General features: G+C 42.8%; 3 protein-coding genes across 5 annotated transcripts in view; 2 read left to right on the forward strand and 1 right to left on the reverse strand.

Moving 5' to 3' along the window:
• The first annotated feature begins 520 nt into the window (after positions 1-520).
• On the forward strand, positions 521-4459 carry ATP5MK (ATP synthase membrane subunit k). Its single transcript, XM_086616346.1, has 4 exons — positions 521-628; positions 2433-2530; positions 2632-2727; positions 3613-4459. The coding sequence occupies exons 2-3, from the start codon at positions 2444-2446 to the stop codon at positions 2722-2724; spliced, it is 180 nt and encodes a 59-aa protein (XP_086472472.1). The 5' UTR covers positions 521-628; positions 2433-2443; the 3' UTR covers positions 2725-2727; positions 3613-4459.
• A 540-nt stretch (positions 4460-4999) lies between these two features.
• Positions 5000-17087, reverse strand: TAF5 (TATA-box binding protein associated factor 5). 2 transcript variants are annotated; one of them, XM_009987090.2, is made up of 11 exons: positions 16580-17087; positions 15069-15309; positions 13596-13911; positions 12746-12909; positions 12150-12285; positions 11501-11621; positions 10393-10522; positions 9136-9300; positions 8519-8696; positions 8190-8367; positions 5000-6855 (listed from the first exon to the last, which is right to left on the reverse strand). In XM_009987090.2, the coding sequence occupies exons 1-11, from the start codon at positions 17085-17087 to the stop codon at positions 6638-6640; spliced, it is 2355 nt and encodes a 784-aa protein (XP_009985392.2). In that variant the 3' UTR covers positions 5000-6637. The 2 variants fall into 2 exon arrangements, with proteins under 2 accessions (XP_009985392.2, XP_086473065.1); XM_086616939.1 differs by lacking the exon at positions 9136-9300.
• Positions 17088-17946: 859 nt separating this feature from the next.
• Positions 17947-23459, forward strand: part of PCGF6 (polycomb group ring finger 6) — a 28236-nt gene continuing 22723 nt past the window's right edge. Inside the window, exons 1-6 of one of the 2 annotated variants that reach the window (XM_086616942.1) lie at positions 17947-18252; positions 19527-19626; positions 21054-21150; positions 21757-21812; positions 22590-22649; positions 23272-23380. In XM_086616942.1, the coding sequence (XP_086473068.1) occupies positions 17962-18252; positions 19527-19626; positions 21054-21150; positions 21757-21812; positions 22590-22649; positions 23272-23380 (713 nt within the window). In that variant the 5' untranslated portion in view covers positions 17947-17961. The remainder of the gene's footprint in view (positions 18253-19526; positions 19627-21053; positions 21151-21756; positions 21813-22589; positions 22650-23271; positions 23381-23459) is intronic. The other variant, XM_086616941.1, reaches the window with a different exon arrangement.

Raw genomic sequence — 23459 nt, forward strand, 5'->3', positions numbered from 1 at the left:
TACTTCTACAGGAATCAGCACTAAAACACTACGTTGCCCAATTCAAAGTAGCGCGTTAGACACCTAAAACGTCTTTAAACATGAAAGCACATAGCAGAATTAAAGTCGCTCAAGGCACGCTTCACCGAAGGGCTCGCTGAGCGGCAGAGGCACCTTCCGCGGCAGGAAGCGCAGCCGCCCGCCCCGGCAACGCCGCGCAGCCGGACCGGGCGAGGCAGGGCAGGGCAGGAGCTCTGCCCGCCGAGCCGAGCCCAGCCTTACCTCCGCAGGCCGCCACTCGCTGCCGCCGCCGCCCGCGAAAAGGGCGCACCGAGAGCCGCCGCACGCCGGAAGCGCAGTGAGCAGGCCGGAAGCAGCACGCGGGGCAGAGGGGAAAGGGCAGGCGGAAGGGGCGGGACCGCTTATCTGCCAATCAGAAGTAAAGGGGCGGGGAGCGCTCCCTCCTGGTGGGGCGTAGCCAATCCGCGGGGCCCGCGGTGGCTGCGCGCGGCGGCCGCCATTTTGTGGGAGGGCGCTGGCGAAGGGCAGAGTGCGGCGGCGGGACGGTGGCGGAGGCTGAGGTATCGCTGCGCGCCCGCGGGGAAGAGTGCCTGGTGAAGGACACGGACCCTTGCCCGCGTCTCCTCCTGTAAGGCTGCGCCGCCGGGCGGGAGAGCGGCTCTCCACAGCGCCGAGCCGCGGCTGTCCCCCGGGGCGTCCGCGACCTTCAGCCGCGGCGTCGCTCCCCTTCCAGCACCGGACACCGCCGCGTTCCTTCCCTCGGCCCGGCGCGAGCTGAGGCGAGGGAGCGCCGGGGTCGCGGCTGCCTGCGCCAGCGAAATGGGCCCGGCGTCTGTGCGGGGCTGGGGCGAGCACGGCAGCCGGTGGCGCCCGGTGTCGGGACAGCCGGCGGGGCGGGCCGGGCCTGGCGAGGGCACCGGGCGCTTCCCGAAAAGAAAACTCGTGTTGTGATGTCTGGGCTCCGAGCCGTCCTCGGAAGGAGGCGGTGACTCTTCTTCAGGCTTTAGCATCGGCCAGGCATAAGAAAACATGGCCTTGGCTCTTTAAGTCATGTACAGCAAACGTTTAGGGAGGTTATTTCCTTAAGATTCTTGTCTATTACGCAGTCAATCCAGTTGCAGGCACACTTACGTGGTTATACACCAGAGGCATGTCACTGGGTTGAACTGGCGTAAGAGCTGTGTTACTGAGCGTAGCACCTGCTATAGCAAGTTTCCTGTATCCCTCTTCTTGGGTATGGTGGCTACAGTGTCTGCCTGGTTTGGCAGGTAACCATAAGGCATGTGTGCTTCTTTTGAGGTGACTTACAAGATAAAACAACAAACGTTTATCCTAAATATAAAACTCCCTTAAACATAAGAAAAGTATTGAACATTAAAAAGAAAACCTCTTTTATTGTAAGAGTAATCAAACACTGGAACAGACTCTACAGAGCAGTTGTGGAGACTCCGTCTCTGGAGATATTCAAAACCTCTCTGGACATGTTCCTGGGTGACATGCTGTAGCTGTCCCTGCTTTGAGCCGATTGAGGTTGGACTGTGCAATATCCAGAGTGCCAGCCTCAGCCCTGCAGTGAACCTGCAAGAATACTACTGTAGCCATGCCAGGCCTTGGTGTTAATGAACTTCTTGCAGTAGACCTGAAACTTTGGTACAGACATACACAAAACACAGAGATGTGCCCCCATGTACTTAGTGTTTTTGTTGTTCCTGTGAAAGCACTTCTGATACTTTGTAGCTGGCTTCAGTAACTTGCTGATCTAGCTGAAAACTAACTAGAGGAGAAAAAAAAAAATATGTATTTTTGTCCAGGTCTGCGAATAGTAGGGTGAGCAAGTAAGTTGCAACAGAGATGTGCAACTGAGAGCAGGGCGATTCTTATTAACAACACTAACACTCTAATATTGTGTAAAAGTTCTAAAGAGACAAAGCAGTAGTGGTCTAATCTTGTCACCAAGTTTTTGGGTATATAATTGAAGCTGTTTCTTAGCTGAACTAGTGAAGGTTTATCTTAAGTAGGTATTGCAGATTCCTGAACAATTGGTAGAAATTTACGTGTATTGAATGGTTGTGTAGGCAGGACTGGCAGGTCTCCTTATAAGTGCTTTCAGGAATTTTCCCTTTTATCATCATCGTACTGACTTTTTTTTTTCATGTTTAAACTCACTTGATTGAAGTCTGAAAATCATAAATGCTCTTCCCTTCAGAACCTCTCCTTATCTGCTCTTGTGCCACGTGTTTTGTACCTTAAGATACAGTGGTCTGAACATGGCTGCTCCTTACGTATATCCACTGTCTGTTGAATGTCCTGAAAGCACATTTTATGGCTGACAATGGAAGTATTAAGTTCAGTGTAGAGATTAGTTTGATTTTTCTGTTGATCCTGTCCAACTTTAAATTTATTAACTGTCCTTTAAATTTATTAACTGTTAGGACAAGCAGCCATGGCTGGTCACGACTCAGGATCTCAACACCAGTTCACTGGATTTCAGAAGTACTTCAATTCCTATACCATCACAGGCAGGAGGAATGTATGTATTATTTGTATTAACTTTTGTATGTAATGTATTTGTATTAACTTTTGTATGTAATGGTGTTTTCTGAAACTAAACATAGTTTTTATGTTTTTCAGTATGTAATAGCAACGTACACAGGTGTTGCAATGCTCATCTTGTATTTCAAGCTCAGACCTAAAAAGAAAACTCCTGCCGTGGCAGATAAGTAAATGGTAAGTGGCTGGTGTTCTTCCAGGACCAAAAGGGTTCAGTGCTAGCTCAGAAGGAAAGAGTGACAAAGGACAAGTTGCTAATAATACAATATCCTTAGAGAAACACAGGCCTGTGAACTTCATGTGTATAATTTTAAACCTCAACTAAACTATATTATCAGCTTATCTGGGGGCATTCTGAATGAAGTAAGTTGTTAAAGGGGGATACAGAAAGTATCGGGTACCAGTATTCCTTTTGTTCTGACATGGTAAATTGGACTAGGGATGGCACACAGGGAGGAAGAGTAAGAAAGGAAGGAGGAATGGAAGGATGTATATATGCTAGGTATATCAGGCTTTGCCTTCAACTGTCAGGTGCCTCTGGTATGCCCTTTTGCTGTAAAATAGGGATAACTGTTGCTTTGTAGGGTATTGAAATAATAAAGTAGTACTTGAGGACTTAGCTGTATTAGAGAATGCCAAGTAGAGATTAATGCACTCTGTTAGAACCTTCTTCTGAACGTGGTAAAGGAGCACCATACAATGGAACTGTATATGTTGCACACCTGATTATGCAAGGCCCATATAGAAATGATCGGACTTGTTCTTGTATAGCAACAACCAAACGTTACAAAGTTCTAGAGTCATTTTCAAATACAAAATTTCCACTGAAATGGCATTTTGAAAAAAACTATGGCCTGTCCTTATAGTCTGCAAAAGGGGTAGAAAACAATAAGCTTGAGCATCGTTGTTGTATTCGAAGGGGACATCAGTCATTTCCTCCTCTAGGTGTGCTGAAATTTGCCTGCTCCTAACTAAAATTGTTTAGGCCTGGGCAAGGGGCATGCTCAGATACTAGTTCCACTGTGCAAGACTTGCTATGTTTGATCTCTCCTCTCTTGGCAGGTTGCTGGCATGTCTGAACCTCCAGTCTGTGTTAATGTAATGCAAGCTGATCACCTGCTGTGGCTAATAAAATATAAATAATTACTTGTTTTACTGGAAGTATGAAACGGTGCAAAAAGCATAAATGTGGCATTTTGCTTTTTTTTCCTCTGTCAAAAGTAGTTACTTGTAGTGGAGATGAGTAGCTGATTCCTGCCATTACTATCTTAACTAAACTCTTCTGCTGATATTACACATCCTCAAGTGTTCTGAGCACCTGGTAGTAACCTAGGAAAGACCTCAGCAGCAGGATGATAATACTGGCACAGAGCTTACAGCTGATCAAAGCATCTCCACACTTCCATGTCATAGTGGATAACAGTAAGCTTACGTGGTTTGCAGTTACCTGGATGCTCCCACTTTTTGCATTCCAAGCTAGTAGCTCACATGGAAACCATGACTTCTTCACTATTATTAATACAGTGCAGATTACAACTTTTGCCTTGGTTGTCTGTATTTTGCATAGACCCTGTTTGGTTTTGATGAAAAACCTCCCAAAATAGACGGACAGAATTATGGCATTTGAGCTTTTTCTGTTACTGGCCCCTCTTGCAGAGGTGACTGCCAGAAAGAAAATGGCTTACTTTGTTGACGTTAAGCTCTTATAACTCTGCATGTTCATAAACAGTGACTTAAGTAGTTCAGTGCTTCTTTTTCCTGGACATAACCTCTTAATAAATGAGGTGTTCCTACCACAAGTAAGACATACGAAGCCCCTTCCCAACACTAGAACTTGTCTGTTACATCCTCCACAGTGGCTTCCTGTGTCTATTTCAATTAAAACTCAGTACCTTCCTTAGATGTCACATTAGTGCTGATGTGTGAATGTGATTATTTGGAAGGGTGCCAGCAGCGGGGGTTGAACCTGGGACTTCTGATGCTAAAGCATGCAAACATACTTCCCAAACAGCAGGAAGTAGGCATGGTTGCCAGAAAAAAAGGAGGGATAAATTACAGGGTCTTTGTGCTCTCTCACTCTAGTTCATGTATCTTAGAGCCATTTGTACATGCTCGGCCTTCTGAATAAATCTAGCTGTCGTCTTCTCCTATGAGTTTGTTTGCATAAGTGGCCTCTGCTGTATACAGCTTTCCAGATTAATAATGGTTGTTGCAACAGTTTAATAGATCTAATTAGCTAGAACCCATCACCTACCATTAGAATGAGATTTACGTGAAATGGCTAGTCATCAACTTAACCATTTCTGAATTAGTTTCCCTTAGCAGAGTGCTCAGTTACAAGCGCTGCTTTGGAAGAAAATACCTTCTCAAAGGCACAGACACAAACTATGTGGTTTTAGTATTTATTATAATATCAAAAGTATAAAACTGTACAAAATACAAAGGCAGAATGTGGCAGTCTTTTCTTTAAGCTGTCAAAACTGTACATGCTTTGTTTTAGGTAACTTGTTTGAGTCACCACAATTGTACTCTAAATCCAACTGGTCCTATTGAGAGCTAAGAAATTTTGTTGAGGTACCATTACACAAAAAAATCCATAATAATTTAGTTTTAACCTTTCTTTCCTTTAAAGAAAATTTCCAGGTGAGCTTCCTAATAAATGTTCCCCCCTTTATTTTGATGTATAATGCCTGTAATACACCTTTACTCCAAGAGTTAGAGTCAGAGAAGGGACAAGAGGGGAGGTAGTTTTCCATTTACTTTACCTTGGAAATGTCAAGTCTTGTTTTTGTTTTCACTAGAGAGCCAGCAGATTGTTCCAGTGTCCAAGCCCTTACTGGAAAGTAATGAGGAAAACAAAACAGATTTCCCTGTATACAGCTTGTAAAAGATTATTAAAAAAGCAAACAAAACCAAAAACACAAACCCAAAACCACTCCAAACTGGGCCTGTCCTTTGGCAGTGGCGTTTTCTGTTCAAAGACCCAGAAAGTTCTGCTTCCCAGTGTTTTACACGTTACTCTTCCTTAGAAATAAAGCACTGAGCTTTCTTGGTTGTCTGGGAGGACTTACTGGGGTACGATGTTTTGTGAGTGGACATGGTCACTTCGGCAGACAAGCTGGCCTTTCAAAAGCCAACTGATAGTACACTTAGGACTGATTAATCCTTTTACTGTGCAAAAAGAGTTCTATTTCTTAGGTAGTTTTACGTTTTGATATATTAAACCTTATGCAGAAAGGACACATTTTTAAAGTTCTTTTAGATCTAATACAACTTTAGAAGGCTGAAGTCCACCTTTTTAATAATGAGTATTTCAGTTGTGTCCCAGTCCCCCTCCTTTTTTTTTCCTCATACAATAAAGTATGAAAGTAAATAGTTTACATTGTACTTCGGATTGCTTATCTACTTACAGCACTGGCTACTGTGAAAACAAAGTAACAAGATTGGCATTTCTGATATCTCAAAAGAGCACAAGAGTTTGAAATCTTTTCAGGATGTGGTACTTGGATGCCTAAAACCCACACGTGTAACTTCGCAGCAGTTCCCCACAAGCCTCTGCCTGTTGGACCTACTCTTTCAATGCCCTTTTTGTTGCTGTGATACTCTCACCATACCTGTTGCCCAGCTCAGGCTACAGTGAATTAATCTACATTTGTCTTTTCTGAAACTGAACAGTTTTCGCTTGTGTTTGAGATTGATTAAACGTTTACTAACCATAAATTAAGTGCTTTAAAAACATTTGAGAACACACACCAAGGCTGTTAAGCTTCCACAAGCTTCAGCACAGCTCAATACTATCTCTGAGAGGAGACAGCCATTTCATATACATATATATATTTTTTTATCAAAAGCACCATGAACAATTCCTTCTTTTACAGCCACGATGTCTTGTCAATCTCCAGCATTTTCAAACTGTATAAATATGAAATAGCAGAACTGAGAAGACTCTGCTTGCATTAGTTTACATAGTTTCCGTTTTTCTGCAACAGATTAGCAGAGTCCACCTGTACAAGACATTCCTCCTGGTCTCAGATCCTGAGGTCACTACTGTAATGACTTGGCACAGTCAGTCTTACAGCTTCCCAATTCACTGTGAACTGTAGGCTCCTGCAGCCAGCAGCAAGTTTCTGCGTGTGAAATGGAGGTGTACGACCGGGGTTGATTTGGTCATGTAGGTACCTAGTAACAAGTCCTGTGAGTTTTCGGGCAAGTTTATATGTCCAGTAGCTGTAGTAAAGTCATCGGTTTCTAAATCTTCAAATGCTTTCACAGCATCCCACAGACGAACTGTGTTATCCATTGAACCTGGAAAGAAAAGAGAATAACAGTTCAAGTATTTTATTAATAAAAAAGGTGTATTAAAAAGTTAGTGGAGAGCACGTTAACAGAAATTAAAGCTCAAAAAGCAGGTTTGCTCATAACTGTCGACTTAATGCCCTCCTCTTGCAAGGAAACAGACTTTAACAAGCCTCTAACATACTGAATGCACACATAAAAGCAACCAGGATTCCAGCTTTCCTGTAATCGAACCTGAACGCCCTGTGGACAAAGAACTGCTCTCTCAAAACACTTGGGTTTGGATTACATCACCTGGCACTGAAAAAGCAGGACCATCCTGTGGGCTAGAGGCCAATTTCAGGAAATGTTTATGATTCTAAGTCGCACAATAACGGTTTCTTTGTTTGATACAGGGCAGACAGCAGGATTTTGCAGGCCCAGTGTCCTGGGCTTTCACTGGAGCGTTGGTAGTAGAAGTAATGACCCTGCAGGCTGGATCAAACCTGTACCCTGCCTGTCAGCTGTAACTCCTGCAGTAGAGGCTCACTGAGGATTCTCACTGCACTGCATTAGGAATGTACTACCAAAGAAGTCTAGAATATTCCCAGCTGCGTTTCATGAGGAAATTGCCCTGATGTAATTACAGTGTCTGTCTATTGTTTCTGCTGTCAGTAACGAACTTGTTGGCTAATTTCAACCAGTTGACAGAACGGAAAAAGTTTCAAATTTATTAAATTCCTATACATTTTAGGAAAACAGTTCACTAATCATGGAGAGACGAAACTTTGTGCCTCCATGAAGGGAAAACTGGCAAAGAAGTTCTGCTATATTAGACACCAGAGAATCCATGTGGACAGGCAGGAAAAAACAAGCAGACTTCACAAGTTCTGCTGCTCATAGACCTGACTAATAATATTACACACACATTTCTATATCAAAAATCTATCATGAAGAAATAGTAAGGGTGTGGATAACTCATCTTCATTTCTATCTCTTCCTCTTTCTTCTTTTTAATCTTGATGCATGTCCCACTTCCACTCCAGTATCCTGGGCTTCTAATCCAGCCACCACTTCTCTGCCCTAGAGTTAGTTCTAACTTCAGATTCCACCCCCAGCACTGTACACAGATCCCAACCTTCACTATTGTCTAAGTGCATAACATCTTCCTTTCAGTTCCTGGACTAGTGAGGGGTCATACTTCACAGTCCAGTGAAGTACCCGCCTTGTATCAGCAGTTTGAACTTGGTGCTTTTGCTAAGCAAGTGATTCTACTTTGTCTTCCTCAATTTGAGGAAGCGATTCTACCATTCCTCTTCAAACTTATGGAACACAACAGCAACTTCACTGTTTCCAGTGTTTACCTGATGCTAAAATCTCCCCATCTCTACTGAATCTGAGCGCGTAGATAGTATCAGTATGCCCTTTCAATTCTCCAACCATCAAGCCATGTCCAATATCCCACAGCAGAACTCTTCCATCTGTTGCTCCAGTAGCCAGGAATCGTCCATTGGGAGAGAATGCCAATGAATGAATTGGTCCCTAAAACAGATATTTGAGGGGGACCAAACAAGTTAGTTAATTCTACTCACATTCAGTCAGTCAGTCAAGCCACACTCGTTCTGAACACTACTCCTCAGAGTCTCACCACAGAAATAAAATTACTTTCACACTGTGAGTGATATGCCTTTACCTTATGTCCAGTGAATATTCTTACACAATTCCCATTCAAAACATCCCAGAGCCGTACAGTCCTGTCTGCTGAGCCCGTGGCAACATAGTTAGAGTTTGGATGAAATCGAGTACACGTCACATCAGCAAGATGGCCAGCAAATATCCGTAAAGGCTGGTAGTGATCTGTTGCCCACAGACTGAAAAGAAAAGCTTTATTAATAACAAGAACCCTAATGAAGTTCAGTATCTGTTGTACAACGAGGAATAAAAGAAAGTAATTATGCAGTGGTTTCTTACTGGTCAGTTTACTGAATTAGCAGGATCTGTTTTGGTAAAGTATACTTTTCAGAAGGGAGAAATAAAGAATATTCTGTCAAGTTGTTAAACAACTGGAAGAAAATATTTATAATCAGATGGTCACATAAGAGGACACCATCTCTTTAGTTGTCAGATAACCTGATGTGTGTTGAAAAGAAAAAAAAAACTAGATTAAAACATTTGTTCTGTATTTTAATTGACATTAAATAAATTTTATTTCCAGTAATAGGGTAGGCTAAAGTATATCAGCTAATCACTTTCAGGGTTAAGTCACCACAAACTGACCCAGACAAGTAAAAAACCCATCCAGTTTCTTACCGAGCCACTCTGTCGTGTCCCCCTGACACAAAGTAATAACCATAAGGAGAGAATTGTGTATCCCATACTGGGTAGTTGTGTCCTTTGTATCCCACCAAACATGTGAATGTTTGGAGACTCCACAATCTGACAGTGCCATCCTCAGAACAGGACAACAGATAGTTCCTGCCACAGGAGAAAGCATAGCATGTTACATACCAAACGTACACACAGACTATGTAACCATTGCATAGACATCTCATGGTGCGTATGGTAGAAAAACTGTCCACTGAACGGCATCTGTTCAGCACGTCACATATAAATGAGCATTTTGGTGGGTTAAGCAACAATAACGAATTCAAGCAGAATCCATTCCGAGGCCCTTATGCAAGAGAGAGAGGCATTTGGATGTTAAAGACTGATTCTGATGACACTGAACAGCAATACTGAGGGGAGAAAAAAAAAAACAAAAAAAAAACCAAACGAACCACAGAGCTGGTCTTTTTTCAGGAATTACAGTTATATGAAAAAATATGAAAATGACTAGCAAACTGCTACACTATGTTACTTTTTAAAAAAATCTTTTAATATAGTCTAAACAAAATTCCAGGATTCCCTGAAAGAGAATTCATATCTCGTTCACATTCTCAATTCATAATTGTAGACTCTATATTCATGTTCCACACAGTTTACTTCTCAGCTGTGTTTCTGGGATGGCTGTTTCCTGAGTAGACACACGCAAAAGCAAAACTTCAGACACTTAAACCTCCTTTCTACTGTCCAGACTCTCATAATCACATAATGGTTTTAAATCTCTTATTTTAAAGATACTATTCCATACATTTTGAAAATAAAGTCTCAATAGAATATGAGAAACTTGAAGTACAACGACATGGTACTCAGCCTGGTTTTATGTTTTGCAATACTGTAAATGCAATCAATCAATGCTGCAGTCTTTTTCCTCTCTACAATTCATCTAGTTAAAAGCCAGCTTAAATGACAGTTTGCAAAAAAAGATGGTCTATTTTGCCATCTAAGTCCTGAACCTCAAGAAAGCTGCTGGCATCCTCAGCTTCAGTTAATGTCAGTAATAGGTGACAGTCCCCAACACCCTGAGCATAATGAGCACTTACGCTCACACAGAGTTTCTTAGAAGCTGCATAAACAAGAATTGCTTTAACTTTCTGGAAAAAGCTGCATTAAGAACATGTTTGCATTCAGTAGCATACAATTAAAACTGAAGACGAGCAAACTAGTTAGCTTGTAAACTTATTTTACCTATCAGGACTGAAGCTGGTGCCATAGACAGGTCCACTGTGACCATATAAAATCTTCAACTCACTTGCTGTTTTCTCATCCATGATCCTCTCTAAGACATCATCTGATTCTTTGTCGATGAGGCTGAGGTCTGCAATATTTCAAAGTTCACGTATCATAATAACTGTTAGAAGTTCAAAGATAAATGCCATGACCAGGAAAACAAATCATATTCTGTCTGGAAGAGGCCAGTATGATATGAACATGACAGAGTACCTGGGAATTGGCAAGTTCAAAGTGTACAATGGCTTTTAAAATATTTTTTACCATCGTAAAAGGTGAAAAATAACACTTTACATAAATAATCACTCTTTCTTAAGTCTTCACTAAGAGCTAAAATAAATTGATCATGACGTGTGTTATTTTTCATACATATAACAAATACAATAACATCTTCTTGACAGACATGCCAAATTTTCATGCCTTTTTCCAGGAAGTTAATATGCCACGAAGACGCGTTTCAGACATGTTTTGACAGCTGCACACTACACGGAACTTAAAGTAACTTTTAGTCTGTAGGCTACTGTTTGCTGAACATCATGACCATATCTCAGTTAAATATCCAGATTAAGAAACGTTTGCATGGTATCTAGGTTCAACCGCAACACCTTGTTACACAAACAGCAGAATGAAAGAAGCCTGGTTCCCAAGAATTTGCATAGATATTGAGCTACAGGACATTTTCCTCCATCCTCCTCAAGAGTTCCCTCCTGTAATTTCCCCCAGAGTGCCTCTAGTCTCCCCTGGATCACCTAAACCAAACTGTCTACTACGCCCTGAAGTTACCATCCAGGTAAGAAGCAAGATGGCTAGTTCCATGATAGTTACGGCTCGTTCCAAGCTCCGTGCACCGACCACCTCACAGGAGGTGTACACAACTAGATTTCTCATTCCTTTAAAAATGTTTCTAATGGTAGTATATATACATCTCTGCATGTACTGTTTCTTCAAAGTGAAAGCATCTAACTGCTGAAGACAACTCTCCTGCCACAGACATCTTTCTCTGCTCACGCAAAACGCAGTGTCACAAGTAATGCATGCTCATATTCAGTGTTACTGCCTTGATTACCTGCTGCTGTTTTCACACTACGCAGCTTTTTCGGAGTCACGGACCACACTCTGACAGTAGAGTCAGCAAAACCTCCTACAATCATGCTAGAGTCATCTGTAATATCCACTGCAGTCAGACCCTATACACAAAATACAAATTTATATTGTAACTTCCATGACGCATTTCAAGTATTACAAAGTTCTGAGTACTAGTAAGAAAATTAACTTGACATTTACAAAAATAAGAGGGAATCATTCTAGGACAGGCATAAACACACATAAATTCTTGCACCATTAAAAATAAAGCTATATGAACGAAGCACAGTCAATAGTGACAAAACAGTACTTTTTTCCAGTATTTCAGTGCAAAACATCTACTGTATTCCATAGAATAGAATTCTCCCCATAGGAAAAGCGGAAGAAGGAATTACAGCAAAATCAAAGCAAACCCAAGGAACACGGACATTAAGCAGTTTAAGGAGTCTTTAAAGAGAATTTTGAAGATTTTTGGAACATAAAATTCACAACCCTTATTCCAAATACTCCAATAATATTCCAATATACTCCAACACTCCTTGCCAGCTCTATTAAGTCTTCTTCCTTTATTAAGAGTTTGTTAACAATTTTGATTCTCTTTTCCATATTACTCAAACTCTTCTTTTACCAACCTGGTAAGCATTAAGGAACGTGTAGAAACAGATGGAAGGCAGGCACTCTGGGCCAAGACGCACACGCCTTGCAGCTTCCTTCATATTCATTACTTTATCCAGCTTGTCAGAGTCTTTCAGTTCAGGCAGAGGAATTCTGCAAGAAGTACACATTTTTATCAACTAAAAGCACCTTCCAATATTGTTAATCTAAACAAAGAAAGCAAAACCTTTGCATGCAACCCTATACTTCAAATACAAAACAAGAACCAGAAGAATGAAAGACTATATAAAAGACTAACTGATGAGAAAAAGAGCCAGTAGCTTGAAGAATTTCAGTTATGCGGTGGAAGGAGATAGATAATTGAGGATGACCTGAAAAGATCAGTGGGTAACTGAGTAAAATTTTATCAAAGGAAACCTAGACTGACTTGAGGGGCAAAGACAGGGAGGGTTATACGCTAAGCTTTCCATTTCCTCCCTTAGAAGTCTTACGGCTAAAGCTGTGCTCAGCTGAAGTGGCCAAAATGCTAAAAATGGCACGTGAACAGCGATGCAGATTTGGCATGACAAGACTAGATTTAACAAGACCTCTCTACACATGGTTCCCTTGGTACCTGTTTTGGGGAGGAGCATTAGGGTCTTGTTTTTTACTTTTTGAGCCTACACTATCTTTTTTAGGTTTTTTCTTCTTTGGCTTTCCTTCCTCATTTTCTCCTTCTTCATCTTCATCATCCAAAGGCACATCAAACTCTGGTTCTTTCAATAAGCCAAAGAAAACCTGCAAACCAATAAAACACACATGAGACAAAACAGTAATTGCTGTTTTTACTGAAAACTAGTTTTTTTAATGGAAACTTTTCAACGTCATAGTCCAAGCAATAAAGCTGCCCCTTTGAAACTGCTATGTCTAATGTTACCGCCTACATTACTGGTTAGCCTATAAGAAATATAGTGCATGTTCTGCTGGTTTACCCAGCAGCTGATCTGGACAATTTTAAGTTCTCCCACCATTTCTTGGCTCTTCATTAAAGCAGAATCCCTACAGGTTACATAAATTTTCTGTATGGTATTTTGGTACTACACTGTCAAGATTTACACCAACAGCCCTTGCAGTAACAATGGGGAGTAAGTAAGGATTACGTCTGTTGGACAAGAGAGGAAGCCAAATAGTCAGGCGTCAATTTGACAACCACAGAGTAATTCCAGAGCTCGTTAAAGCTTACTTGAGCAGGCTGAATACAAAGTGGTCTCTCAAAGGCGTCCAACAGTTTCTCCCACTAAACAATGACATATCTTGACCTCCCTGCTACAGCAAACAAGTATTTGAGCAGTTCTCTTCCTCTGTTCTGTTCATGTTGTCTTTTAAGATCTCACGTGACAATCGTCAGTCTATACTAAGGTATCTCCTTGAAAAACTAGGGAGAATTGTTCAACTACAAAAGTGCAACAATCTTTGCCTCCTACCTTTGCTTTATTAGCCTCTCGCTTTGCCTCCCCAGCCAAGCTTCCAACCATAGCATCTATCTGTTGTTTACTGCGAGGCATTCCATCAAAGATATCAATGTAAAGATGCTCCTGAACAATGTTCCAGATCTGATTGTTCTGCTTTTCCTGAAGATGCCTCTTCAAGAGCTGGTAAGAGTCACGGGAAATACGCAGCACAAACTTGCTTGTCCGGAAATCCAGCATGGTCTCGTTACCTTTCATATGTTCTTTTTTGGTTAAGCTAGATAATACACGCAGGTCATCCTGGTAATAGCACTCCTGATCCCCACGAAATCTATTGAAACAATTTAAGATATGATAAAAGATTTATTACAAAAACATTATCTCCTAAGTGCACACTTATTTACGTTACTTTAACACAAAACATATATGTAAAGACCTTTTGGAAGCTACTGACTACACATTGGATTATTTTTCTGCTGAAACGTATTTCATCCTGGGGAAGATACACTGGTGACTTACAGCACACAGTAAGAGTATTCAACAGTTAAAAACTGAGATGAACACAACAAACAAATGGAACCTCACAGAACTTCGTACACCCAAAGGGTTCTCGCCTGAAGTAAACAGTTCACTAACTTGTTTATTTACAGAAATGAAACTCTCATTTGTGGTATAATAAAGTACAGGGCATTTTTTGTTATGCAAGACTACCTGGATGCATTTATATCTGATTCATTGTATGAATATGCACATTTCACAGTGAACATGTTTCTCACTCTCCACTTCCATTATACAATAGCTAACACATGTCTAGAGTTTTCCATTTTTACTCAAACCATGTTGTAAAATAGCTGTGGCAGCAAACATTTTAGCTATTTGCAGAACCATTTTTGCTGACCATACTGGAGGGAGACAAAGTTATCCTTTTGGATTGAAATATTCCATAGTTGGTCTTAATCCAGAAAACAAATTAAATTTAATTTTCTCAAGTGATAAAGAAGTGAAACATACTAAACGCACAGAAAATTGTAGATTAGCCATAAATTAATTCTTTTAATATTATTTGAAGAATTTTGATATATATGCTATGACATTAGCAAATACTAACAGTGTACGTTACTTTGGCATCTCCATGCAATTTTCCAGTGCTAGAAAACAACTCCACAACCTTTGCCTGAACAAGCAGCACCTCTTCATTGATACTTTGCAGCACAGAACCAACCAGCTCACAATAAAGATGGTTCAAAATCTGCTCACAGACAGTTCAAAAACACGTAGTTTGCACATCCTTCTAACACAGGAGATTAGAAAATGATTTAAGAACAGTTACTGTAATCCATGACACCATTACTTCAGATTCCAAATCTCTTCAACATTAGAGACAAACATAATACATATATATATACGAGCCTATGCTACTATAGCTTACAGATTTAATCAAAGTAGCAAACACAAAATAATGCAAATGCACAAATGAAAATAAATTACCTTTCAAAAAAAGACTTTGCTTCACTCTCATGTTGGTTGTAGACCAATTCCAAGTACATGTGCACAAAGAGAGGATAAAACAGTTGAGACAGTTCTGCTCGATGACAGTCCAGGGAACTCTCTATGAAGTGTTTTAATCCACTGTAATATTCCTCATACAGTGTCGGGTCCCCCTGTTGATTGTAGGCAGACAATACTGCACTCACATCTGGCTGATCTTCCACAACGATGCCTCCTCCAACTGCAAAAGCATTAGCATATAACACGAGCTTGTAAGACAGCCTCCAAGAATTAGTAAATATACAGTGGCTAACAACTCTGCTGGTAAGGTGAGGCGCTCTGAGCAAAACATGATGCTAAGTCTTGTGCTTGTTCAGCACTAAGTTTAAACGATACAAGTGAGAGGATGGCAGTACATTATAGTCCAGCAGCCAATTCTCCTGGCATCTTCAGCCGTTTCTTGCGCCTTCTCTGTCAACAGTTGCCTATAAAGTACTTAACATAGTGTCCAATTCAGCTAGGATTGTAAGCGTAAAGGCATAAGCCACTAACATCACCAAAACAAGTTATCTTTACTGCTAAGTTTATAAACTCTCAGTTGAGGAGCAGAATCTTTCTAAGCCTGTTAAGATATACCCACTATAATTATTTGTGTCCAGTAGACAGGCAAATTAAGTTCATCAAGTGAACAATTCACCAAGACCACTACACACCATTACTTTTTGTCACTTGCTAACACTCTAAGAGCTCTGTTCTACATAGCAGTCATTAAACACTTTTGTGTTTTGTCTTCTGTAAAAAAACAATCATTATCAGGCGATACCAGAAAAAAAGCTGACTCTATACTATACATTTACTGGAACTCAAGCCATATCAGTTCCTGAAATTTTATGATACTATTCTGTGAAGCTGCTGCACAGAACACATTGATTAAAAATACTTCAGACTCCAAAGGACATCTCAAGTACCCAGCAACTTGGCCCAGGAACGTATAAAGCTTCCTCTACAAGTATTCTATGGCTCTTTCCTCAAAATGCAGCCTGTACATCAGACCTTCATTCTCATCCCTGCGGCCACATCTTGGACCACGACCTCTAACTACAAAGGAAACCTTCAGCCTCCTGCTACGCTGTTAGTCGAGATGAGACACAAACACAAAGGGAAGTACCTCTCCCTTTGACAGTACTCCCTGCAAATACGACAGATATTTATCCTTGGTCCCTTGCTCCAGAGAGGCCAACCCCAGGAAGTCCCGATCTCTTCCCGAGTTGTATGGGGGGGATGATACACCCCGTGGTCCCCCCAGAAGGCCGAGGCAGACTCTCACCTCCCGCCCCAGGAGAGCTACCCCAAGGGAGGCACAACCTGACACGGACCCTTGTGCCCCAGCATCACGGAGAGCCCCCGAGGCTGCGGGAGGCACAAGGACCTCCCCGTCTCCAGGCGTCCCGCCGGGAGGGGGTGGCCCCCCGCTCCGCACAGCTACCGCGCAGCCCCCGCGCGGGCCCCACCTTTCCCTGGCGGCACGGCTGCGGCCGCCGCCACTCCGGGGCTGGAAGAGGCGACAGTGGCGACGCTGCCTCCAATCGCGATAGCGGCAGTGGCGGTGACCCGGCTGAGTAGCGCCTCGCCGCCGGAGTCCGCATCGCCGCTCGAGAGCCCGGCGCCGGCGGGGCTGAGGGCAGCGGCACCGAGGTCGTCGCCGAGCAGGCGGGCTTCGCGGCGCAGGATCTCCTCAGACTCGCGGAGGTTGCTGCGCCGCAGGAACTGTAGCACGGCCACGAGCGTCTGCCGGTCCAGCGCCGCCGGAGAGGCGGCCGGGCCCGGTGCCGCAGGTTTAGGGGGCGCCGCTTCCCCACCGCTTCCCGCCGGCTCCCCCTCCGCCGCCGCAGCCAGGGGAGCGGCGGGAGCGGCGGCGGCAGCAGCTGGAGGAGCAGCAGGGGCTTGCGGCGGCGTCCCCGCCTCAGGGTCTGGCTTTACCGCCACCACCTCCGCCGGCTCCTCAGGTAGTGCCGCCATCTTGCATCGCCCCCCATTCGCCGGCAGCGGGCGGCCGCCGCCAAGCGCGGACGCTCTTGCGACAGTCAGGGCAAAGGACGCGCACTGCTGCCGCTGCCTACTGAGGCACTCGCGGCTTCGTTTTGCGACGCTTCCAGGAGCGCTTTGTGGCAGCGGGGCTGACAGGAGTGTGGAGGAGCGGTTGTGAGGAGGCTGCTGCCGTGTGGCCGTCCTGGAACAAAATAAGTGTAATTTAGGGTAATGACTGTGCAGATATGAATCGCTGAGCTCAGCAGTGCTTGCGATGTGCGTATGCGAGAAACCTCGTTTAGGAATGCATTGATTTCGTGTTAATAAGCCACTACCAGTGCCCTCCTTGGAGGAGACCAAGGACGGCCTTGGAACTGTGTACCCTTAGGGGCTTTGCTCGGAATTAAATTAATTACGGCTGGGTTACTTAGTTTTCCAGGCATTTCTAATACCGCTTCTTTTGTTTATGTTTGGTAAACACAGATTCATTGATATTACAGAATTAAAGCCTTTTTTTGAATGGAACTGGTATCTTGTGATTGACACGCTTTCGTGATAAATTAAACGTTTGCCTGTGCTTTGTTAGCGAGTCAGTCAGTTTTTAGCCTGAGGAGCGACGACTGTAAAACGATCGTAAGAAAAGGAAGCTGCAGGCTATTAAAATTACTAGCTGGTGGAAGCTCAGCGCATGCGCAATAGCACGGCACCGTGACCATTAGAACTACAACTCCCATCATACGCCGGGCCGCTAGGGTGCATGCGCCCTACGTGTCCTGCCCTGGCGGACTACCGCTCCCGCCGCTCCCCGCGGGCGGCCAGCAGATGGTCCCGCGTTCGCCCCGGTCTCCGCCCCCCACCTCGAGCCATGGACATGGAGGTGGACGTTGGCCCTGTGGTCTCGGGGCTGTCGGACGGGGATGGAGCAGCAGCAGCAGGACCGGCTGAGGAGGACCCGGAGCTGGAGGGAGCTCCCAGCTGCTCGGGGTCGCGCTCCCTCCCTTTCGAGTTCGAGCGGAGCCGCTCGGAGTCCAGCGGCGATGAAGACGACGACGAAGACGACGACGAAGAGGAGATGGAGGAAGAGGAGCTCGAAGGGGACCCCGGGGCTCAGTTCGGGACGGACGACGGGGAGCTCGACTCGGACGACGACCGGGAGGTAGCAGCAGCAGGCGGGCGGGGAACGCGCTCTAAGGCGAGGGAGGGCACGCACCGGTCGCCACCGTCTCAACCGCTCGGTCGCGCGCCAGGCCCCGGTCCCGGCGTGCCCCGCGCCGCCGGGGGGGCGCGTGCGGCTCGAGGCGGGGGCGCGCGCCTCCCGCCGCCGCCGCTGCCGGGGGGGCCCGCGGCGGGGCGGCAGCGGCCGGCGGGCTCCGGCGCGGAGCGGGGCGCGGCGGGGCAGCCGCGAGGAGAGGGCGGGGTGCGAGCGTGAGGCGCACGCGAGGCGGCGGGGCGGCTGACGGGTGTGAAACGCAGCGTCCTCGGGGGCGGCCCGGCGTCGGCGGGAGCCCTCGGTTTTCAGACGCGTCCCGTTAAGCGGTGGGCTCCAGCTCACGGGCTTTTGGGGACTCCTGAAAGCTTGCGAGTGCAAAGCCGAGCCCCCGCTTCGGCGCTGAGCCTTACGGTAGCGGGCGTTTTGTTATTGCCCACGTTCGTCTTGCCTGCCCCGTTTAAACGCAGCCCTCCCAGACAAACTCTCGGCGTGACTGAGGGGGTGGTAAACGGCGGCACGTGGGCGAAATGGACGGTGTCATTGAAGGAAAGAAAGCCCTTTAGTCTGGCTTCGAGGCGAGAGGAAACAGAACGTAAAAATCTAATGTATTACCTTTTTTGGACAGATCTCAGATCGCTGCTTTAGAAGAAATATGTTGGGTTTTGAAGTAGTAGGCTTTCAACAGGAAAATCGTTGTGAAACTGCTTGTATGGATTCCTGACAAATGTGTTTCACAGACAGCAGTGAAATTGCAGTCTTTGCTTCCATAGGTGTTTACATAATCCCTTCCTGCGTGTAGAAAAAGAGGCAGCACTATTTAAATATCTTGATGGAGGACTTCAGCACGCTTGCTGAGCATTTTTCAAAGAATTACATTGTTTGCTACCAGTATCCATTTAAAGCTTGCTGATTATTTGGTATTCTGTTCAAGAGTTTATCTAAAAGAACTTTTCCCGAAAGGATTGGTTTTAGTTTGCCTTTCAAATATGAAATTCATGAAACAAATTGGGTTGCATTCACAAAAAGATCAATTTAGAAGGCTAGATGAAAGTCTTTAGAAAAGAGGAACAATTGACCTCTTGGAGAGATCTGTTTCTGTAGCATGTTGATCCAGATTTTTTTTTCATGATTTGAGGCTGTGATATTTTGGAAGCTGCGATCAGGAAATTTCATGGCTTAGCCTGTGTATTTAAACTCTTACAAACTGTCTTTGATTGTAGCGTATGATAAACCTCGCAGAGTTGACCCCTTACATCCTGTGTTCCATCTGCAAAGGTTACTTTATTGATGCTACAACTATTACAGAATGCCTGCACACCTGTAAGTATCAGTATTGTCATTCTAAAAGTTTAGTTGCAAATTCAAACAAAAATCGGCTGTTGAGATATTCTGACTTGACAAAGATAATCCTCTGTTTGACATGAATATGTGTTGTGTGTGTTCTGTTCCTTAAGGAAAATGTATTTGTGGATGTTTTAAGCATCAGAAAATCATGAAATAAATCAATCATGAAGTCAGCTTCGTTTCCCCGATTAAGAGGGAGGAAGATGTAGGGAAAGATAAAGCCCAAATAAAACAGAGTACTATTACATACTTTTTTTTTGTTTGTTTTTAAGTAGGCCCTAGGAATTTGAGTATATAACTGAGGAAAGAAAGTTGAATGGCCCTGCTCATAATGGACTAGAGAGTTTCCTAAACTGTTGCTAATAAGCTTCAAAGTGCACAAAACTCAGCAGCTGTGTGGAAATAGCAGTTCAGATACAGAAACAGTTACATGCACCCGTGGAACAGTTAATCTGTAACCTTATGAATAGAAATAGATGGATAATAAAAAACCAATTTCAGTATTCTTGTTATTTTTCTCCTCTGTCCTTATGTTATGTTAACATTTTATTTTGCTAACAGAACTATTTTCTCTCAAAGCTAATAAAACACTTTCTGTGAAGCTGACTTTCAGCCACACCCATGTTCCAACCTGAATTCAAGAATCTCCACTTCCTAGTCCTTCCAGCCACTAACACTACATTGTGGGAAAACTTTTTTTTTCTCTTTCTCTCTTTTGTTTGTGTGTTTTTTTTTTTCTTTTTATAGGGTACTGCTTACTAGTTTTATAGGTACCATTTAATATTCAGTGCAGTTTGTAATTTAGGAAAATACACAACTGTTAGTAAGGACAGCAAAATATTGCAAGTGCAACTGTGGTCATCTCTTAGAATTTTCCTTGTAAATGTTACAGAAAATTTTGATGTGTTCAGGCTGATACTAAGTATCAAATCAGCTCCGTAAACTATTCATTCTAGATATTCCCACTGATTAGCTTTCCTTCCAGATTTGTAAAGTACACGTAAAATGCAACAAAAGTGGCAGAACTGTAGTTTATTACCTTGGTTTTTCTACTGAAAGTGTTTGTAGGATGGTTTTCAGCAAACCTGTCTGCAGCGGTCAGTATTCTGTTGCCTTAGCTGTACTCTCATTCTGGGTAACGCAGTTACCATATTGAACATCTACTGTTGCATCAGTTGAAGCAGGTTTTCTCATAGGAATAATCCTAACTGGATACTCAGGAGTGTTGTATCTGGTACAGGCAGAGGGCTGCTGTTTACTCGAGTTTGAAAGTTGAAAGACTATTTTCATTTTGTCTCTGACTAATTTTATTTGAGAAGTCTGGGTGCAATTGCTCCTTTTGCGTAAACAGATGGTATTGTATAGTGAACATGTGACTTTTATGGGGTTTCTTTTATTTACAGTTTGTAAAAGCTGCATAGTGAGGCACTTCTACTATAGCAACAGATGTCCAAAATGCAATATCGTTGTACATCAGACCCAGCCCCTTTATAATATCAGGTAATAAACTCATACCATTTTTATAGTTTGGTTTGGTGTGGGTTTTTTTCAAGTTTTACTGCTTGCTTTTTAAATGTTTTGTTTTACAGACTTGTAGAACTTTCCCATTTCAAAGGAAAGAACAGTTACAAGTAACACATTGTGTTCTTTGTTTACATAAGCTTCATCTCAATGGTGAAGATAAAAATATTCAATTTCTTGTTTTATCTAGGTTGTATCCCTTTCTAGGGTTTGTTACATTCCACCCTGGGCATTTTTATGCATTTGCTCAGTGTTACAGGTGTTATGGGATCTTAACTATTTGCTTTGATTTCCTTTTAGAAAAAGCTTTGTTGGCATGGTATACTCACTAAATTAAAATTTTAGTTTTAGTTTCTCGAACTGTTAATGAATTCTTGAAGATGGTGCTTTTAACTTTACATGGCTTCTTCTGTTGAAACTCTGCTGTCAGGACATGAATTTAGACAGATATGGAGTTGCTGCTCTGTCACTCTTCTCTTTATGTACATCATATTTCAACAGTGTATTTGGTATCTCTGTTACAATTTAATGAAAACCATTCTGTATTGCACCAAAGACACTTCCTTTTTTTTCCCTCTTTAATAGATTGGACCGGCAACTTCAAGATATAGTCTATAAATTAGTTGTCAATTTGGAGGAAAGTAAGTAACTTACTTTATTTTATTGCCATCTGGAGATTGAAAAGACCGAACAGAAAACAGTAATTCAAAGCCCTGTTTCTGCTCTGGGCTCTTTAAGATAGTTTTGTGGTGTAGATCTTAGTGAATTAGCTGTGCCAGCTGGCATCTTTCTGACTGCTAGATGCTATTATGGATAGAGGTGTGTACCCTGTCTCATGAAACACAGATGGCACCGTATGCAGATAAACATTCAGATAGTATTTCATAGTCATGCCTCATATTTTTGTGTAAGTACAGAAAATACCATTCTGTCTGATAAGTTCACTTGCCTCAGTTGAAAAATAGTTGCTAAGACTGATTCTCTCAAAGGCTTTTCTTTTTCTTTCACTGCCACGTTTATTTTTTTCCTCACTGTCACGTGTCATTTACCTTGAACTTTGGGAGCCAATGAATCTGCACAGCCCGCTTGGATGGACTGAGTTAAGTATACACATCTAGTGGGTATATATGGACTATAGATAGTATAAAAAACAATCATGACAGCCAGAAGGATACTAGTCTTTGCAGCTATTTCAGTGTGATATATGGCAAATTTCTCTGATTTCTTCCCAGTTTTTACTAACAAACTCTTAGTCTGCATATCTTAATTGTCCCAGTCTTATATGGCATGCTAGTGATGGTGAAGGTCTCTAAGAATTTGGAAAAGTTTTACTGTTCTGAACATTGGAAACTATATGGATATTCTCAGCATCTGAAATAACATTCCAATCTGTTCTGTATTGTGTTTTTTTTTTTCAGGAGAGAAAAAACAAATGCATGACTTCTATAAAGAAAGAGGATTAGAAGTGCCCAAACCAGGTGAGCTGTAATCACTTTAAAAGACACTGTTAAGGAAAGATTTACTATCCCATTTATTCTTAACGACTTTCCTTGAAATACTAGCTCACAACTGAAGAAAATATGTGGTATTGGAAATACGGGATTCTTCGTTGTCTGATTACTGTGACTTCTCACAGATCTTAAATTACAAAAATAGAGGATGGTGCTGCCAGCACTGAAACTTAGATCATGGTTGGAAGGGTTTTGTTAAACAGATTATATTTTACTTATAACCAGGAAATATATATAAAATGTGCGTTAACTTTATTTTCTGGCCCTTAATAAATAATAGACATTACAAAGAAGTAAAAATAAGAACTTTGAAGTCTGTTGACAGATGAGGGGGATTATTCTAACAATTTTTAGTCTTACTGTCAAATTAAACAGCTCTTTGGAGAGATGCCATGCTGAAAGCTAATAAAATGCTGGTTCAGATACATAGCATGAAATGTATAAAGAGCTGATTTAGTCGTAAAAAATAGGATGAATTGCATGGGCACGTTTTCCTTATGAGCTCATCTGTTTCGCTTGGTGCATGTTAGCATCTTATGCTGCTTTTATTTCAAGCTGTGTTTCCATTTTGGCTATTTGAATATTTTAGCTGTCCCACAGCCAGTTCCGGTTAGCAGAGGAAGACCTCGAAAAGTTCTGGGCTCTGTGTTCCGGATCCCACCGGAACTTGACATCTCCATACTTCTGGAGTTCATTGGGTGAGTTGTGGGCAAACGTAAGAGCCAGTGGCTGATGTGAGGGTGCTGCTTGTGTGTGTTGGACCATTCCTGGGTCTTG

The sequence above is a fragment of the Tauraco erythrolophus genome, chromosome 9 (assembly GCF_009769465.1).
Source record: "Tauraco erythrolophus isolate bTauEry1 chromosome 9, bTauEry1.pri, whole genome shotgun sequence".
Lineage (NCBI taxonomy): Eukaryota > Metazoa > Chordata > Aves > Musophagiformes > Musophagidae > Tauraco > Tauraco erythrolophus.

Bases quoted from the DNA above. Each gene is read 5' to 3' on its own strand.
- ATP5MK (XM_086616346.1), top strand. From the start codon at position 2,444: ATGGCTGGTCACGACTCAGGATCTCAACACCAGTTCACTGGATTTCAG. The intron at 2,531-2,631 runs GTATGTATTATT...TATGTTTTTCAG, and splicing joins CCATCACAGGCAGGAGGAAT to TATGTAATAGCAACGTACAC.
- TAF5 (XM_009987090.2), bottom strand. From the start codon at position 17,087: ATGGCGGCACTACCTGAGGAGCCGGCGGAGGTGGTGGCGGTAAAGCCA. The intron at 11,622-12,149 runs GTTGGTAAAAGA...TTTTGTGTATAG, and splicing joins CGTTCCTTAATGCTTACCAG to GGTCTGACTGCAGTGGATAT. The intron at 8,697-9,135 runs GTAAGAAACTGG...TTTTCTTTTCAG, and splicing joins GGACACGACAGAGTGGCTCG to TCTGTGGGCAACAGATCACT.